At 39.3% G+C, this 19,998-nt stretch overlaps 1 protein-coding gene across 1 annotated transcript in view; it reads right to left on the bottom strand.

Moving 5' to 3' along the window:
- The window catches only part of USH2A (usherin), a 698,253-nt gene that overhangs the window by 109,151 nt on the left and 569,104 nt on the right, over nucleotides 1–19,998 (bottom strand). Inside the window, exons 57-58 of the mRNA XM_072948735.1 lie at nucleotides 7,718–7,825; nucleotides 844–1,027 (exon numbers count right to left, since the gene is read on the bottom strand). Of these exons, the coding sequence (XP_072804836.1) occupies nucleotides 844–1,027; nucleotides 7,718–7,825 (292 nt within the window). The remainder of the gene's footprint in view (nucleotides 1–843; nucleotides 1,028–7,717; nucleotides 7,826–19,998) is intronic.

Raw genomic sequence — 19,998 nt, 5'->3', positions numbered from 1 at the left:
TTGCTTGGTCCTAAATTTGTGACAAGTTGCAAATTCTTTGCTCCTTGTCCAGAAATTTACCATAGACCTGTAGTTTTTCTAGCACAGAGAACATGCTCGCCGGGCCATCACTATTTCTGCCCCTCTCCCATTTTATTTTTAACCCTCGAATAATTCATTGCTTTTCTTCAAGATTTCAGAAAAGTCTTGAAGCGTGTTGGTGGCTTGTGGAGGATTCAAATTAATCGTCTCCATTTTTAAATGGGTTAGAGTTCAGGGAAATATGTTTAGAGAAAGATGTTTCTAAATTGATCTGCTACTCTCTACAATAAAACTAAATTGATCTCTACTCTCTGCAATAAAACATCTGTTGATCTAAGATATATTTTATCTCTGCTGAGTAATGAATGGTAATGAATTGCAAATATGTGGAACTTTTTCCCCTTAAACCACTCATGTCTCTATATAGTGTAGCAAGCAGAGAAAACATTGTAACAGAAGAAAAGGTCATTGATGTATAACAAACCTCTTTGAATCTCTTTTCTTGCTGATTTAGGGATGCATGCTTTTGAAGATAGTTTGATAATTCAAAAACTGTAATGCTTTATGTATTTTATATACTTAAACATTCTTATGTCAGATAGATTATTTACATTTCTAAGGAATTTCTTGTCTTCTGAAGACTATATAATGAGCTAGCACTTGGGTCTTCAGCATCTTTAAGTGATCTCATTATCTATGGAATGGCTAATGAGGAGATTAAATGACCAAATAATATTGTTTCATTTGGAGATGGACTCTCTCTCAACCCTGAAAAATCTAAAAATTCTCACTATATGACTGGTAAGTTTTCTTTTAGTTCACCTGCTGTTGGGCTCCAGGTTTTTATCCGTGAAATTCTGCTCCTCACTGCCACCCAGGAAAACCAAGGTTCCGTTACGACTCAACTGATACTGAGAAATGAGACCATTGGGCTTTTCTGGCGGACTCCAATATAATTCCACTGTTGTAGGATTGATTATAATATGTCGAGGTGTCACCCAAACTCCTGGCAGAAACAACACAATGAAGTTTTACTGTTAGGGTTAAATAAATACCTTATCAAAAGTCACACCATCATCTCACATACTATGGTATTTTTATCTATTGATTAAAAAAAAAAACCTCCTGGTGAGCAGCAAAGAACATTTATTTGCTTTGGAGGTGAAATACAGAATTGGGTATAAATGTATTTTTCAAATATTTTAATTATTACTATTTTTTTTTTGAATTGCCTTTAGAGAGTGAATGTCAGGTGAGTGGTGGATAATTTCTCTATCTTGACTGCTACTCTGAGTGCAATCAAGGCCTGGGAGACTCTCCAGGGATTTTCAACTTTGATGCCCATTTACTTGGAATCATATCATAATCTAGCCTTTGTCTGAATTCTCAAGTTCAACGGACAAGCACACTTTGCCTCTGCCTCTCGGACACCTGCTGCTGTGGTTCCTCTTAACCTTTCTCTCTGGCTACTCCTCCCAGCCTCATTTCCTGGCTTCGCTTCCCTTCCTGGACATCAAAATGACGTCGTGCCTCGGAGAACTAGGCTCTCTCATCTCCCGCCTCTTCCCTCTTACCCTTTCGTCTCCTCTCCTTTTCCAACACTCTCTTGTAGGTGATCCCCATGTAGTCTCTTTTAAACATTGTCTATACGTTGAACACTGCCCAATGCATATCTCTATACTAAACCTCTCTCCTGAGCTTCAGACGCACGCGTCCCGCTCTCGGCTTGTCTACTGCCATTTGGATGAATAATTACACATCAAAAACTTCAGATGTCCAAAACAGAACTCTGGGTTTTCTGGTCTGTAATCTGTTTGTCTCTCAGTCTTACCCAGCTGTTCGTTTTCTTGGGCGAAACACACACACACACATTACCCGTGAGGCGCTTGCTCCTCTCACCCCTAAGTGTACCCTACCATACGCGGGCTGCGTATCTTCACCTCTCCTGATCCAAACTGCGTCTCTTGCTCACAAACTCCTGTGATGGCCTCTGAACTAGTGTCCATATTTTAAATCTTTAAACCTCTATTTCATTGTAAACTTTACAAAAGCATATAAAGTATATATGTAAGCCAGTATAATCTTCACAAAATATACAACCCTTTTGAAATTATCCATACAGTAGACTCCCAGTTCCTTATGATAACCTATATATGGTCCTACATTTTTCTGGCTCTGGTCTACCTGGCACCTTTCTCTCCATCATTGACAAAGCTCCAGCCACATCAGACTCCTTTCCAGCATCAGAATGCTTCAAGTTCTTTTCCAGCTCAGCTTTTGCACTTCCATCCCCCTGCCTAGAACACTTTTGTTTCTGACACCATGGCATCCTAGCTCAGTGATCTGTGTAAATATCACCTTCTTAGGAAGGTCTTGTTTAACCACCCTTCCTGAACTACAACTTTCACCCAGTCTTAAGTGATCTCAACCTAGTTCCTCTCAATCATACGCCCTTTTCTATTTCCTCATAACATCATAACATCTTTCTTTGACAGCATCATTATTTTTATGTTACGACTGTGTGGTCTACTTCTTTCTCCTGCTTTAATACAAAGTTAGCTCCATGAGGGCAGGGGTTTACTCTGTGTTATTAGTCAACGTATCTTTATGGATAGCACAATGCCTAATAAATACTGAATGAATAAATTTATTGTAAATATGTATCCTGCAAACTACTATGTTAAGTACTCTATGGAATCCAAATGTAACTAAGACATGGCTCATTCTTACAAGGAGCTTATACCCTCTGTATAAAAGGAAAAATGTACACGCAAACAACTGTAATTCAGGGGCAAACATTCAAGTCCTCTCACAGATGTACAGACACACTGATGGAGAACCCAGCAATGAGAAAGATCAATCCTACCATCTTATACATTGTCCTCTGGCCATGCTCTGAACAGACACTGTAACTCTCTTTTTCAGCTTTTAACACCTCATTTCAATATGAGGTTCCCCATAATCAATAGTTTTTGGTTGGTTGTATCTCCTGTGTAAGTTACTCAGTAAGGGTAAGATGTCAACAATTTTATATGAAAAAATTTCAGGACATTCAAATGCAATTTATTGAGTAACATTCTGAAAGAGGCACGATAGATTTAAAAATAGCTCAGACTTAATGATTTTCTAAGAATAATTTACTCCCGAGAAGAAAGAAAATAGTTCATTTTGTTCTGAAAGTTCACTCTATGTTAGGTACTTGGACAAATCCACAAATCATAGTATACGTTTTATGCCTGGATCTCTCTGCCAACAACTGCTCCATGACTCAACTGATTAGAGGTCTGATTTAAACATGATATTAATTTGTTGATTTAAGAGATAAAGCATAAAGCTTTAGTCCTGCAGTCTTGTCTTTCTCACCTTGAAGGATGTATTAAAAACCACCAAGGTGCTACAAAGGCTATGGCTTAGCTTCCATTTTGAATCAGTCAATGCAGCCTGTGGATACAGAGGCATTAATGAAATAAAATGAAGCAACATTTTGGGGTTGCCTTATGTTCTAAATAAAAGTTGAGTTTTATATTTATATAAGCTTGTGAAAGCTCTGTTCATGTTGTTAATGAACTTGTGCCCATTCGTTTGATTTGTAAGATGAAACTGGAATGTCTAAAAATTCATCAGTGCTTACTTGCAAAATGATATAGAGACACTGTTATCTTGGAAGCTGCAAAAAAATCTTCGACAGAATAAGACTACCTTTGGTGAGATGTCCTAATAAGTTCCAAGTGAAGAATCTACCTCCTTCTCTGAGCCTGAGCCTCAGGTGGCATCAGAAAACCTATTCTACATAATGAAAGGGCAGAACTGAGGCAGCTCAAGGGAAGGAGATGGACGGTCATGAGCGAAATCATCTAGAAGTGGGGCGGGGAGCATGTACACTAGCTGAGAGGTACAACAGGGAACGGTCAGAAGCAAACTTTGGTTGGTCCCTTGACATAATAGCTACAAAAAAAAAAAAAGAACACGTTCACTGGATTTGTTTTAACTTTGTCTTCAGTGCCACGCATTATTCCCCACTTTTCATGTCCCTACAAATCTTTATTCCAAGTCAAAAATTGCAACATGTTTTTGTGGATTGGCTTTCCCTTGAAAGCTAGTGAAGGGAACCAGTTTTGTATTGGCTGATGTCAGGAATGCATTGATTTCTGGACTATTGATTATTTGTTAATTTGTTGATTCAATGTTCTACCCAATTTTGTCATTTTTCTGTGTTGGGCACTGTGGGTGGGGGGATAAAGACATATAGTCTTTACCCTTCAAGGAACCTATGGTATCACGGTCAATAAAAATGGGTAAATAACAACTTACAGCCCAGCTTGATAAATGCTTTAAGAAAAGGAAACAGAGTGCGTTATTGGAGCACTTAGGAAGGGTACCCAACACAGGCTGCGAGTGAGACGGGAATGGATGGGAAGGGGAGGGGATCTGCGATTTTCAGAATGGGAGACATCTGGGCCAAATTTTGAAAACCATGAGAGCTAACTGAGTGAGGGTGTAGGGAAGGGCATTCAGGCTGAGGGAATCCCACATGAAGTCCCAGAGATAAGGAAAGTGTGGTAGAAGTACAAGGACCTCGGCGTGACTGCATTACACGGCATGTGGGAAAGACCAAAAGGCCTGACAGACTGGCAGAAGTTAAGACTCGGGGGGGTCTACTTTGCTTTTCTAAGAAGATGTGACTTTTTTTTTCCTCCTGGAAGGAAATGCGATTTGTGAGGATGACGAATGTGAGATACGACTATTCTGGCAAAAGGCGATGAAGAATCGGGATGGGGGTATGAGAAAGAGGAGAAATGGCGAGAGGCAGGGAGGCTAGTTAGGAGAATCAGGAGAAATTACAGGCATCTGAACTAATACCAGAAGGGATGGAAAGAAAGAACACAGTTTTAAAAATCCTTAGGATTTAAAACTAATAAAATTTTATGAACATTTCATACTATCAACTAAGGAAAAGAGAAGCATTAAGAATGCTACTTCAGGGGTTTACATGATTAAATGGATGATGGTACTTGAGAGAGGGAAAGAGAAGAAGAGTGAGTTAGGGAGCGGGAGGGAGGTCTTCGGTGCTGAAATACGGAGGCTGAGGTATTGGTAAAACACCTACATATAAACAACTAGCAGACTGGTAGATACACTGGCCTTAAATCTGAGTGTAGCCTTTGGGAAAGCTCTAGAATTTGGGTGCGCTCAGCCTTCGTGAGGAATTCCAGCCAGCGGTGGAGAATTCCACGGGAGACTGTGGAGTTACGAGGGCAAGGAGCAGAGGAAGAGTCTAAAGGAACAGCAGCAGTTAGAAGCAGGGCAGAAGATGGGGAACCTGAGGAAGACTGGCCTTTTCCTGCAGCTTTTTTTCACATGATCAACGCTGCAGGAAAGCATGGCTGCAATTTTGCATGACTGAATTCTAAAAGGAATGATTGAGAGCGTCCTGGCCTGGTGGTAATTCTGAAAAGAGCAATAACCCAGTTCAAGCTCTTCCCACTGTTTGGCTATGGGTGCAACATGCTCCAGGGGGATAAAATTGCAGACAATCAGCTTTAACTTATCAGTGAGGTTGTAATCGGCTTTAGCTTTCTTTTTTTTCCCTACTGAAAATGAAATAAATGAGAAGAGCTCAGGGTGGCAATGAACAAATGCTTCTCTGAATTCTCTCCACCTTCAAACTGTCTAATTCACTCAGCTAGGCCTTTTAAAATTAGTTATATTTGGGTTATTAATTTAAAATGATATAATATGTTTATTTCCACTTCAGCAAAACAATAGAACTTAGTGTTACTGCCAGTTTGTCCCCTTACAACCCCCAAGTTAAGCACTCAGGCTCCATTTATTCCTCAAACAAGTTATTCACAATTGGCACTTACACAGCCAGAAAATGGATTCTAAATCCACGTCTGTTCTGCCGTGGAAAGCCCATTTAGTTTACTGTTTCTTTGCACAGTTATTTGTGTTAAAGGAAAGGTGCATAAAGTTAAAAAAAGAAATCAAGTAAAACATTTCTCATCTCACTCTCCCCTGCATTGTTGAAAGCTATAATTTTTAAGTCGTGAAATCTGAACTCTTTTAAGAAATACTGTTTTTGGAAAAAGTGAGACTATAGAGGCATATTTTCTAAGAATTTAAATACATGGATTGGATGAGTAAACTGGAGAGACCCTGTTACTTTATCCGGCTTGAGTTTCAGCCAAAACCGGTTGATAGATCCTTTAGAAATTATCCATTATCATCAAAGTATCCATTTGATAGTTTACCTTTCCAAAAAATCTACTGCTGGTTTCTTCCTTTCAAAGGAACACTAAGCTTTTTGACATGAAACATTCTTTATATAGAAAACATCATTAGTGAATTCCTGGTGAGGAGCCATATGCCCCATATGTGGAATTTTCCATTTTATTCCCCATTTACTGGTAGGAAGTTCAGGTCTAATATTCTGAGGTACAACAACCCCCTTCATTAGAAGAGTAATGGACAAACAGTCCAGGACGCTCCGATCTTAATTAACATTATATTTCCGTTCAGAAACTTATTTAAGCCTCTGTTTCCAAACACAGAAAACAGGCAGGTAATAAAGATTAACAAAATAATTAGTTGATCACTAGCAAGCTTCTGAGCATATTTTTCTCCTAAAAGTGAATGATAACTACCCATCCCAGTTTCCAACTGACGGGTAACTAGTGTTATCAATTGGGTGTGTATGCTTCCAGAATCTTTCCTATGCATTAGTTTATTTATCTATAGAAATGAATATCACTTCCTATGTGTTTTTTATATGTAAAATGCCATCCATCAACGTAGTTCTGTAACTTCTACTTTATATGTACAGATCTCCTCATTCCTTTCAATGGATGCATGGAATTCCATAGTGTAAATATACCTAAATTTATTTAGTTGTTCCTCCACTCATAGACATTTAGATTGCTTCCAGTATTTTGCCATTAAAGAAACAACAAAACAATGTTTCAAGAAGCATCCGGATACATGCCTCCTTGTGCAGTTGTGGAAGGGTTACTTTCTGGGATACACGCAGAAAGAGAAACCATGTCATGGGTAATCAACGTGTTAAATTCAGCAGATGTTGCCAATTTGCCTTCCAAGGTGATGGTCCCACTTTACATGCCCTCAAGCTGTGTTTGATGGTATATCTCCTCCCACTGTTCATTTCAAAAATCCTCATTCCTCGTGGTCCATCTCAGAAGTCATCTGCTCCATAAAATCTTTCTTGATGTCCATGATGGACTCCCTCCTTAGAGCAACCTGAGCATTCTGTTCATTTGCCCTTCCCTAACATCATTTTTAAGATTCTCTCTCTTCATATCGACTTGGTAACTTGTCTTATCACTTCTGCTTGATGGAAAGTTCTTCAGGACAGTGAATATTTTAATCAGCTTCAGCAGGGAGCATGGTGCTTGTTATATTTTAGCTGCCCTGAAAGTATTTAAAATTTTTTGAGGAATTTCAGATCCAAGTATATAATATTTTTTTTTCCATGGGAAACCACATGTAAAAGTTTAAGGAATTGAAAGCAAACTGCCTTGGGAGGCTTATAGTTTAACCAAACTTAAAAAATGGGAACCTAGAATATTATTTTATTTTGGACCTTTAAGACTTTATTCCTCGTTTGTTATGAAAGAGTTTAGAGCTCACATCAAAATACTGTATGAAAACTTCTCCCCGATCAGGGGTATTTTTTAATTACCTTGAGGGGCTGCCTGCAGTGTCTGACCTAGAAAAGGCTCACTCGATGTGCACCCAGCAGATGTACAAGCTGCAAGTGTGAAGCTGTAGTTGGTGTATGGCTGGAGACCTAGAAAGAGCAAACAAGAAATAGAGTACATCTTGAGAGGATTATTTATTATCAGTTAAGCACCAGAGGTAACATGCAGAGTTGTAGATGCGATATCCAAAAATTTTAAGAGCAGAAAACACTCTCTCATGGAGATAGGAACTTTATAAGCAGCTCAGTATTGCTGGAAATTTCATTTATCACTGATGAAAGAATAAACTCTCAGCCTCAGAAGAGATCTTAAAATTCATGTAATCCATCCACCCATCTTTGCCTTGATTGCCCTGTGCCAGGTGTCACTGAAGAGGCTCTCCTGCCTACGTGATCGGAGTATTCCATCTCCCAAACAGCCCGTCCCGTCTTTAGAGAGCTCTAGAGTTTTTATTTGGTTTCAAAGTCCTTCCTTATACTGTGGTGAACTCCTTCTATTACTTCCACCACTAGGGACTTCTAGAACAAATCTCATTTCTTTTCCACATGACAGTTCTTCAAATATTTGAAGACAGTTATCAACTCCCCCCTGAGTCTTGTCATCTCCAGGCTAAGCATCCCAGTTTCTGCAACTGCTTATGTGAACAGGGGCATAAAAAACAAAAAGGAAGGTTAGATTCAAATTTTAAGCTTATATTCAGCTCATATTAACACCAATTAACTTTTTTTAAAATAACTTTTCATTTCGTCATCACACGTGTCCATACTGCACCAGCTCACACTTACTTTGGTAGTTTTTGGGGGGTGAAGTTGCTTTTGTCTTATACGTAGATTACAAGTACTGTGATGGGGGGATAGTGCTTACTACATCTTTTGTATTCGGAACATGATACAGCATAGTAATTGCTCAGTAAGTTCTCAGGGGGAAAAATGGCAGTCCACTTGCAACAGAAGTTACATGTCATTAGACTACATGGTTCCATGGCCAGGGACCTTGGACAAGTTACTTAGCTTCACTGTGTGCCTTGATCTACTGATCTGTAAAACGGGAGTCCTCGCATCTAACTTCTAAGGCTGCTGGAAAGATGAGATGGGTCACTTAGAGAAGTACTTGATTTTAGCAGAAGCAACCTTAAGATTCAGCAGCACTGAACAAGAAGTATATGGAGGCTAATATTTTTTGCCTTGATTCTTGGGAAAATTCAAAACTAAACATTTTTAAAAAAATAGAACTTGGTCTCTATGTCAAATAATTTGGCCAAGTTATAACATGGATCCAATAATTATTATAGTTATTTTTCATGAGTTTTGAACTACATTGTCACATTTTTGTTCTTTTGGTGTGGTAACTCTTCCCAGAGACAGTCATGTGTCACTCTTGTCACTTTATGCAGATCTGCTCAAATGCTACATTCTAAAAGATTTTGACCACTCTATCTACATATGACAATCAGCACTTTGTATCACCTCAAATTACTTTCTTCTTTCGTAGCCTTCAACATTATCTGATGTTTTATTATACTTCCATTTTATTTATTGTCTCCCCTTATATGATGTAAGCTCTAAAAGAGCAAGGACTTTGTTTTGCCCACAACTGTATCCTTTGACTAGTGACAGGCACAAAGTAGGTGCTTGTTAAGTGAATGAACAAATTAATTAACTTGGAGCAGTAGTCTGGGTTCTCTGCGAAAGCTGTCATGTTCTGTAGCTGGAGCTGCTCCAGGATTCAGCTTCAAAGCTCTTTGTATTCCCTTATCAATTTAATGATAAGATATGGATACTTACTTGATTATAATCTTCTATTTGGTTGCTATGGAGGATTTACATAATTTTGATATTCACCTGATTTAGAGATGAGGACTATGATGAAAGATCTAAGCCACATCCAAGCCTTGTATGTTTGATAAAAGCTTATGGGAAAAATGCTAAAGATTATAAAATATAGAGCTCAAGAGAAAATGGAAGAAAATATCCAAGGATGAAGTTCAGGGACTGCAGTGGCTGATTTAGCCTGACAACACCCCTTCCTTTATTTCCATTCTGAAAAAGGGGGTCTTGACCCTTGCAACACCATTTTACCTGAATATCTTACTTTCTCACTTAGAATGTAAGCCCTTTGAGAGTAAGGATGGTATTGCTCAGTGGTTTTTTTTTTAGTATTATTTTTTCATAATAGTGCCCATTTGACGTGTTGAAGGTTTGTTAAGTATTGTTTAAGGAAGACCAAGGCACAAAAGTACACAATACAGGTAGCAGGGCTATCATCCTATGATGTCCATGTATCCATCACAAGTGTAATTTGACCAAACAGGTCCTTCCTCAAAATTCCACAGGGATTCCTGCCCAGAGCAACTACTTCACTGAGTAGGAGATTCTTCTCTAGTTGCAGAATATTATTAAAACATAACAATATTAATATAATTTATGAACAATAAATATTTTCTAGATTTTCTTCCTGAATATCAGACTGAAGTATGGCTAGTAAAAGTGAAGAAATACTTGATTTTTCTCTGGAATATTCTACCTCTCTCCTTAAAAAAAAAACAACCCTCAATTCTGTTCTTCATTTGTGTTCTGGCTGATCTGGTTTCAGACTTCTGAAGGACCTTTGAGGACGGGTCTTAGGAAAAGAAGAGAAAGCATCATCACAGAGATGCACTAAGATTGATCAGAAGACTGAGGGTGTTCACAGTGAGGACGGTGGCTAAAAAGATAATTTAGTGTATATAAAAATAGAAAGTGTCTTTTCTTTACAAAATGTTTCTGAAGGGGGTTGAGTGCCATCCATTTTGTACATAGCCTAGAACACTAGAAGATGGTATAACAGCAGAGCAGCTAGTCTTTTGGGAATTTTTGATAGACTCAGGAAAGTGTGCCAAAGGAGTTTGTCACAGGTGTTTAAACTGGGTGGTGTGAGCTGGTCTAGCAGAGGATGAGGCCTGACCTAGTGGAGGAATGTGTATTTCTTGAAGTACAGGAGCACTAGATTTAAGGGTAGTGGGCAGGGTGTCAAACTGAGAGTTGAGTAGAAAGCCCTGATCAAGAAATTCGAAGTTGATCATACTAAGTGAAGTAAGTCAGACAAAGACAAACATCATGTGATACCACATACACGTGGAAGCTAAAAAAAATGACATAAATGAACATATTTACAAAACAGAAATAGACTCACAGACAACAGAAAAACTTCCGGTTATCAAAGGGGAAAGGGATGGGGAGAAATAACTTAGGAATTTGGGATTAACAGATACATACTACTGTATATAAAATAGATAAACACCAAAGACCTATTGTACAGCACAGGCAACTATATTCAATGTCTTGCAATAAGCTATAATGGAAAAGAATCTGAAAAAGAATATAAAATATATATATGTGCACAACTGAATCATTATGCTGTACACCTGAAACATTGTAAATCAAGTATAGTTCAACAAAAAATAAAAATAAATGAAAAAAAGAAGTCAGAAGAGTTTAAAGACATCACTGAATCAAAAGCAGTGGATACAGTGAACTGGGAAAAAGAGGCAAGGACTGAAGCACAAGAAAGATGAGAGAGGGAGGAATGAGGCCTTGAGGGAAGGAGAGGGGAAGATGGGCTTAATCTAACCTGTGGGCAGTTAATCCCCCGGAGCTGTGTCCACCTCTGCAATGAGGGCATCTGGCCAATTTGAAGAGCCATACAGAGCAAGGGTAGAAATACTCAGATTTACTCAACTGACATTTGCTAGCTCGTGTCATGTAACTCTACATCTGCGATATTTACCTTCCAGAGTCCATTCATACTTCTTTTAACAACAGAGCTCAAATTTTCCTTGGAGAAACCAGTCTTTGGTCACTGTCAGGCCTTATGCTTTGTTTAGAGTTGACTCCACCTGGATTGAAAAGTGTACATATGGCCCAGGCTTGGACACAGCTCCATACACCCTTTGCAACGTTAGTGGCTCAGAATTAAATATGTGACCTCATTCAGGCCAATGAAAGCTAGACCTTGAACTAGAACTTCCATTTTTACCACTGGTAGTTCCTTTTTTCCCCTCACCACGTAAAGCTTGAGAATAGAGGAGAGCTCAGAGATAAAAAGAAATTGGGTCCTGGAAACATCGTTTGGTAGTCCTGAGTGAGCCATGCCTAAAATCTACACCTGACTTTTTAGTTTCATGAACCAATAAACACCCATTTGTTAAGACTGTTTGAATAGAGTTTTCTGTAACTTGAAAGAAATAGAATCCTAAATGATATTACTATTATAATTGCTAATAATGTGACATGCCTATACACAGCCGGAATCTTGCATGTTACCCATGGGGACCATAAGCAGCTGTTACTACTCTGTCCTAGGTGATCCGCCTTCATACAAGCTAGAAAGAGTTACAAGATTATGGGAGAGAGAATTAGCAACAACATGAACAGGTCTGTTGAAAAGGGGAAGAGATTTCACCTTGGATGTTCCCACCTCACAGGTAGGAAAACAGGCTCAGAGACCCAAACAGTCACACCGTGAACGAGCGGGCGGGCTGGGGAAGGGACAAGCCCTGGCTTTCAACACCAAGCCCTGTGCTCTCACCATCCCATAAGAGCTACAGCCAAACACACTGAAATTTTCAAAGACTGCCTTCCCTCTGAAGATTAAACATCACCTGAATGATGTAAAAACGGTAGAAACCATTGGAGCTGTTCTTAAAGTGAAAGGAAGATATTGAAAGGATTTCATTCAAATAGCAAGTAGCTACAAAAACTATAAAGAAAAACAAAACCCCAAACTTGGGTTTTTATTATTCCAGTTTTTCCTTCTCTTTTCACTGAACTCTATATATTAAGTATATTTTATGAGAAACACAGTTAATTTCAAGGAGGTTGATAACTCAATTGCATAAAGAACATACCAGCTAAAGTTTACTGAGCACTTACTACGTGCTGGCCTTCTTCTGTGCACACCCTGGGCAGGAACACATTTAAAGCCCTCCCCAGCTCCCCGGGGAACTGCTATTCTCTGCTCAGGTAATAGGGGCCAAGGCATAGAGAGCTGGAGGAACTCACTTGTAATCACAGAGATAAGAAAGAATGAGCTTGGGATACAAATCTGGGCAGCTGGGCTGAGAAACGTGGCCCAGAGCAACTGGACCAGTCGTTGGAGGCTTCTAAGGAAAATGGTGACATAGGTGTCTCAAAGCCCAGTGACACTCCCAGTAACATAAAAATATCCACGTGGGACCATATATTTAAGTATTTTCATTTTGAATATGACCACAATTTATGAACGGAGGCAGTACAGCAGAGTTGTTGGGAGAGGAGAGCCTGAAGTCAGACTCTCTGGGTCCAATCCTTATTTACTAGCTACACCATGGTCCCGCATTCTGACCTTTAGGTATCTATCGGTTTCCGTATCTGTAAACTGTGGGGACGGGAGTGTAGACTGCTCAACTGGACCACAGGCTAACTTGAGGGGAGGCGATATCTGAATCCATCATTTTCTATATTCTATTTCTTAGGTCTTGTCTTTTTCACACTATTGGAGGACTGGATTAATAATAGGTTTGGTTCAAATAGTCTGCGAGGAAAGCACTGACTGCCGTGAGGCATAGATGATTTACATGAACCGGATGACCTTTGGTAGATATGACTCTGTAAAACTCACTAAGATCAACACATTTCAACTGGAATTTGCTGTCACTTTAAGAAAGCCCCCATTGGTGGTCCTTAAAAGGAGCTATAGATGCAATATTAGCAACAGGCAATGAAAAGGGCACACCAATTGAAAACTACCCATGAATTGATCAGGATGAGAAGAGGGAAATAAAGAAGTGTCCTCAAGGAACTGTTCTGACTGTAACTTAATTCTGAAGCTCAAGAGTAGAAGGAGAAAAGAAAATATCATTCAAGCGCGCAGCATTGAGTTAAGAGTAAGGAATAGCAGTTGTAGAGCAGAGAAAGGCAAATGCGTGGAGGAAAGCCAAGTATTTAACATTTCAGCGTAGTGGAGATCACTGTGGCTGCAAATTACCTGAATTTCCCTACAGGGGATCGTGCTCTCTTTTAAAGGAAAGAGGCATTCTCTAACGGTTCTCATTACAATCACACTTCCAAGTAACGTTACTTTCAAGAGTAAATACATGCTCAAGAGGGATGGCAAAAAGTCTGCCTATGCATCATAAAAATATGATTTGGAAAACAAAACCCATACTTATGTAAGCTACACTGCATGTAATCTATAAAGAACAACTTGTTTCTAATTTTTAACTTTCAGATAGTCAGGAAAAGGCATTTTGCCCATTATAATTTCAGCCAGCCAGGGCTACTTCAAAGCATTCATTCAGGTATTCTAGAGCATCATCTGTTAATTATTTTCTAAGCAATTACCAAACAATCCTAAAGAATATGTAATTTCACAAGTCCCTCATTCAACTTGGTTAAGTTCAAGTGCTAAGAGGCCTGAGTTACTTCAAAAAGTTTTTGTTAAGTGGTTATCAAGTACTGTACGCCCTCTGGGCAAGTTACATTATCTGGCACAAGTGCACCCAAACTGGACGTCTGCCCTGGCCCAGCTAAACCAGACGTCTAGTCTTGCTGCTGAAGAGACCTCCCTTTTGTCCCCACCTGCCTGGGATCTCACTAAGTGATCCCCTCCAGGGCATCCAGGAAATTCCAGCATCCACCAGCAACGTTGGAGGTGATGAATAGAACTACATCAGGGTTCTACTTTAGATTAATCTGATTCTACATGAAAATCTGGATGTTCAAAACTGATACACCAAGGCACCATGGAATCACTTTGGAGACATCTAAGGCGCATTTAAATTATGATTTGTGTTATAAAATCTGACTGAGAAATATTTCAGGAGCTCACATGCCGGAGTCCCCTTTTCCTGATAGTACCATCCATCATGGTCTCAGTGGCTCCCCATCCTGCCGAGCCAAGCCAATTCCTCGCCTCTTTGAGAGCAGCCATTGGCACTGTCCATTTCTTGTATCAACGCTTTGACGTATGGGTTCAGTTGACATCTCACATGAACTGGACATCAAAACATCAAAACAAAGGGGCTCTTGCATTTGCAAACGCCAGTGAAACAACCTGGCTTTCAGTTCTGACTGCTACAAGCTTATTCACATTCTTGATCCTGTATTTTATGTGAAATTCTAGACCACAGATTAGGCTTCTCTCCTCAGTGTCACAGTGGCTCGATTCATCCCAGGAAGCACTTCCTGGATGAGTCACTTCTTCAACAGGCTCTCTTTCCAAGTACATTAAGGCTATTATTAAGATAGTCCGAGGAAAGACCCTTGCTTTTGATTTTTCTAACACTATCTTGACAAATATTTTCCTTCTCTGCAATTTGGTGTTGCACTAGACCGAAGCCTCTTATCCTACATTTTCAAGCAGAATCTTCTCCAGAAACAAAGTGTGGCCTTAGGTGGCATCAAAGCGTGATGCTGCTCAAATGCACTGCAACAAGGGCACACGTCTCAGGGAAGGATGGATTTGGCCAGACCCACTGGGACTAAAAGAAGTAGAGGTTGCCCTGGCAAAGTACCTTGGAATATCTGGGATTCTGGGGGATTTTTTTTTTCCTTTTATATATTGGTGTCTAGGCAGCCGTTGCATGTAATTCTTTGGCTAAAATATTATATATATAATAATGGTAAAAGAAAGGAAGAAATTGTGGTTGAAACTGTGTTTTTTTGTTTTTTGTTTTTTTGTTTTTTTGCAAGTGTTCAGGCCCAAAGTCTTCCTCAGAATTTGCAAAATGAAAATAAAATGAATTCTCATCTCTACCTGCACAGGTCTGATGCTTGGTGGTCAGAGGTCAGGTCGTAGGCGGGGAAAATGCAGCTCAGAGTATCACACACACAAGACAGAGGCTCCTGAAGTTATTTTTGAAGAAACAATGGCCATTCTAGTTTTCATGTGATCTGTTTCAGTTAAAGAATTATCCTGCCAATAAATCCAGATTGCTGGAGACCCGGGCTGGCTTCAAGGGCAGGCAAACTGTGCAGTCACTCCAGCTCCCACGCTTGGAAGGGTCCGGTGCTTGAGCCAATTTTCACCATCTTGAAATTCTTAATGATTTTTGAACAAGGGGCCCAACGCTTTCATTCTGCACTGGGCCCCGCAAATGACACAGTCCATCCTGCCTGCGATTTATGTATGTATGTATGTATGTATGTATGCATTTTAAGTTTTACTTATTTTTTAATTTGAGGGGGAGGTAATTTGGGTTTTCAAATTTGTTTTTAATGGAGGTACTGGGGATTGAATGCAGGACCTTGTGTATGCTAAGCACACGCTCTACCACTGAGCTGTACCTACCCCTCCTGCCTGCGATTTAAAGGTGTCTGACAGTGTGATTTTTATATCCAACCCATATGGAATGCTGTCATTCAGATATTAGTTGACTACTCAACATTTATTCATTCAAGAAGGATGTTCAAACACTTCATATATGTCAGGTGCTGTGACAGACCACAGCTCAGGTAGCACAGTGGCAAACAGAGGCTGTTGCTTCTGTCTCTTAAAAGCTTTAACTTGCGGTTGAGGAACAGAGACAAGAAAAAGGGTATTCAATAAAGTATAATAAATACCATGAGAGCGATGGGTAGGATATTATGGGAGCACATGGTAGAGTGATCTAAATATAAAATGCCCTTATAAAAACGTTCACATTTTGTGATATTGATGGTCAAACTATATTCTCTTTTTTTCAAAAGTGATGTGCAGGATATCCGTCTCCGTACGTTAGTAGAACATTTTCTGTAACAACCAGCCTTGTTAGGGTTTATGCTATTTTATCATAGGTGGTTTTAGTGAGCTTCTAACAGGACAAAAAAGGAAGGCAAATTATTCTCTCCTTGCTAACTTCACACTGGTGACTCTTCCCCTTTAAGGGAAATAAAACGATGAGCAACTTTTAATGAATTATTTTGAAAACATTTCCCCCAGAGTTAAGAGACACATAAGCCCTTATCATGTCTGCTGCTAAAGAGGACATGATTAATTCATTTTGTTCTCAGTGGCCCTAATTATTTAGTTAATCCTTTCTCTCTCTCCTCTGCCCCGATGCCCACGTTAGGAGGTCCACAGATGAAGAATGGTAACCCAAAGCGAAACCATGCCATAACTGACATCCCGATTGTTCCGTGCAGGACCGTGGACATGTTCAGTCATAAATGATAGGAAAAGGTCTTTCATTGGCAAGCTGCCACGCGCTGTTTGCATTAGCGAATATGAGAAGATGAAGGCTGCTACCCCTTCGGTCCCCATGGTACTGAGCTCGGTGAGATAGCAGAAAACGCTTCAGTTTACTTAAAGCATTGATAACACCTCTAAATAATTAACGGAGGACTTCCTGTCTTCAATTACTTAATGCTTTTTTTTTAACATCTTGAGAGGATTATAAGCAATTTATGGATTTCACATGATGAGTGCATTTGCCACTATTCCCACAAAGCATTTACGGGATCATGTTTCTAAAGCTTTGAGGTAATTAAAAATAAGCACGGAGACCATGGGGCTGATGCTAGGGGCTCGCTTTCCCTGCTGTCATTTCAAAGGACCTAGATTTCCAGGCTCCAGCATGACTAGTGCCACAGCTTCATTAGTGTTGGACTGTGACTTAGGGACGGCCAAGGTTTCGGAAATGATGAGAAAATCACAACCTTTATCCCCAGAGGTGTAGGCAGCTCTCTGAACAAACACTGGAGATGGAATGTGAAATAAATTTGATTATTTTAGTTCATTTCATGAACTCAATAAAACAATCATTCACATCATAAAATACTTCTGTACTGAATTTGGTCAGTCAGCTAACCATGGAACTGAATTTTCCCAGGCAGATAAAATGCATGAACACTACACAGATCTCAGATTTTAGATTATTTAATGCCAAATACCATTCCTGCCCCACAGGGACTGCACAGCGGAGGCTGTACTTGGTAAGGTTTTGTTGAGTGAGGGTTTATTTTCTTATGTAACAAAAAAAATCTCTTTTTAGGGCTGTACTGCCCGAGTGAAATACTCTCTAAGTCTGTTTAAAATAATGTAGAGGGATGGACCAAAGGAATTCCAACAGATTTTTTTTTCCATTTTCTAATCTTACAAAAAGTAAAATCAGGTGGAGAAACTTTAAAAGTATTTATTCTAATAGAAGAGGAATTCTGACATTAAATTATGTGTATGAAATCTTCTCTGACATGAAAATATCCATTAAAAATGATCATATGAGAAAGAGCTGGTGGAATGAAGGTTTTAAAGAAAAATCTTTGCAATTATTGTATATAATTAAGGAGGCTATCAATTCTGCTGGTCTGAATATCACAACTGAAATTTTGTCTGTATTCATGTGAATGCTGGTTTCTAAAAAATGCAGACCAGTGCAGCTGGCGACAGTTCAAAGCCCAGAGCTGGTTGAGTAGACAGATTCTGGAAGAAGAGAATTCTTTATCATTGCATCCCGGTTTATTGTGAAACCTTTATTGCTACAAAGTCGTAATGTTCCTTAACTTGGCTTTCAATACTCTGTAACATTCCACCGCCACTCCAAGTCATTCTTTGATTTCCCCTACTCCATCCTCTATAGGGTTCTGCTGAAGCATCATGACACAAATTATTCCTTAACTTGTCAGTGTTCCCTATTACTGGGAGCTTCTTAAGAGCGGCAATTTGATTTTTGGGCATTTAATATACTATCCAGAACATAGTAAGCAGGCCACACACACACATATTTAATTTTAGAATGAAACAGTATTTTGATTTCCTTATAGATGGAGGCTGTGAATGCCTAGGGCACCCTTGAGTGGACCACTTTTCACCTTCATCTTTCAAAGGTGGATACTGAAAACATCCCTCACGTATTTTATAGAAATGTGCTGAGAATCACAGCAGTCAAAATGCAAATAGTTCTTTAAAATGATAAAGCACCATGTAAATGTTGCATTATGTGAAACAACATCATTTCAATTACTTGAGATGATTTTCATTTTTAGTGACATAGGATAGTTCTATTTTAGTGAAATAGGGCATACGGAACACATCTGATAATCTAAACAGATGAAGGCTTTCCCCATCCCCGTTATCGCCGGTTTAGCTCAGGATCTTCAGATAAGGATTGTGATGTGCGAGTCCGCAAATATTTTCTAAGCACCCTCTGCAGGCTTATCGCACTTCTGGGAAACAGTGGACATCTGTCAGTGAGCGCTTGCTTGTGTGCCACGGAATTGTGGAGTTACGAGCAAATCACGATGAATTTATTTTTCCACCTGTGTAGTAGGGCTTGTGCCTCCTCTAAGGAAAAATCAGGCACATTTTTCCAGGCCTTTCTGCACGTCTATGTGCGTTTCATTATCTCTCCTATCAGCGCACCCCTGCCAAGTGTAAGGTCCAATGGAAGGAAGGCATTCACTCAGGAGGCCTTGGAGGGAGGCTGCTGACAATAGGGAAAAAGTAAACATGTGGAAACTCTTGCCTGGGTTCTCAGAATCTAAACAAACTTATGCAACCGTTCTGAATGATTCAACCGCTCTAAATAATGAACTAAGTTACTTCATTTCTTAGAGCAGTCTCTTCTGCAAAACAGGGGTAATCTCTCTACCCCACAGGTTAGTGATGTGGTTCAAATTAGATACAACATGACAAGGGCTTCAGATTGTATTTGACCCATATTAAATTCACTTATTCCTCAAACATTTCTTTAGCCCCTACTGACATGTCACGGATTATTCTAGGTGCTAAAGCTACAGTATTAAACTAATTAGAGATGGTCTCTGAGAACCTGGAGCTTACATTCCAGTGGAAGGAGACATAAAAAGATAAATAAAAAACAAACACTATCAGGCAGTAAGAGGTCTGTGATGAAAATACAAGAAGGAGATGTGATGGTATATTAGAGAAGTTGCTCTAGACCAGGCAACTCAGAAGACACTTCTCTTCAGAAGTGACATTCAAACTAAAACATTGTAATTATTATTATAATCACTGCTAGTAATTACCTGACAATATACTATTATACTGAACCATTATTATATTATTAAAGCTAATTATAATATATAATGCCCTAATAAGCAACAAAAATAACACAATTACTATTAATTAATGTTAGTAATAATAATAACAAGTGGTCACAACCAGTCAACTGTCAACTATTCTGTGCATTAATTTCCCACTCGGTGGAAAAACGTTAGCCTCCGGCTGATTTTACTCCTGCCCTCCAGTACGTTCTTGGCTATCTTAGTCCCATTATCTGAGTATATCCTTGGGGAATGAAAATGCA

This window comes from Vicugna pacos, chromosome 23 (genome assembly GCF_048564905.1).
Source record: "Vicugna pacos chromosome 23, VicPac4, whole genome shotgun sequence".
Classification (NCBI taxonomy): domain Eukaryota; kingdom Metazoa; phylum Chordata; class Mammalia; order Artiodactyla; family Camelidae; genus Vicugna; species Vicugna pacos.
Note: the sequence above shows the minus strand (reverse complement) of the source record. Positions and strands in the feature narration are given on the sequence as shown.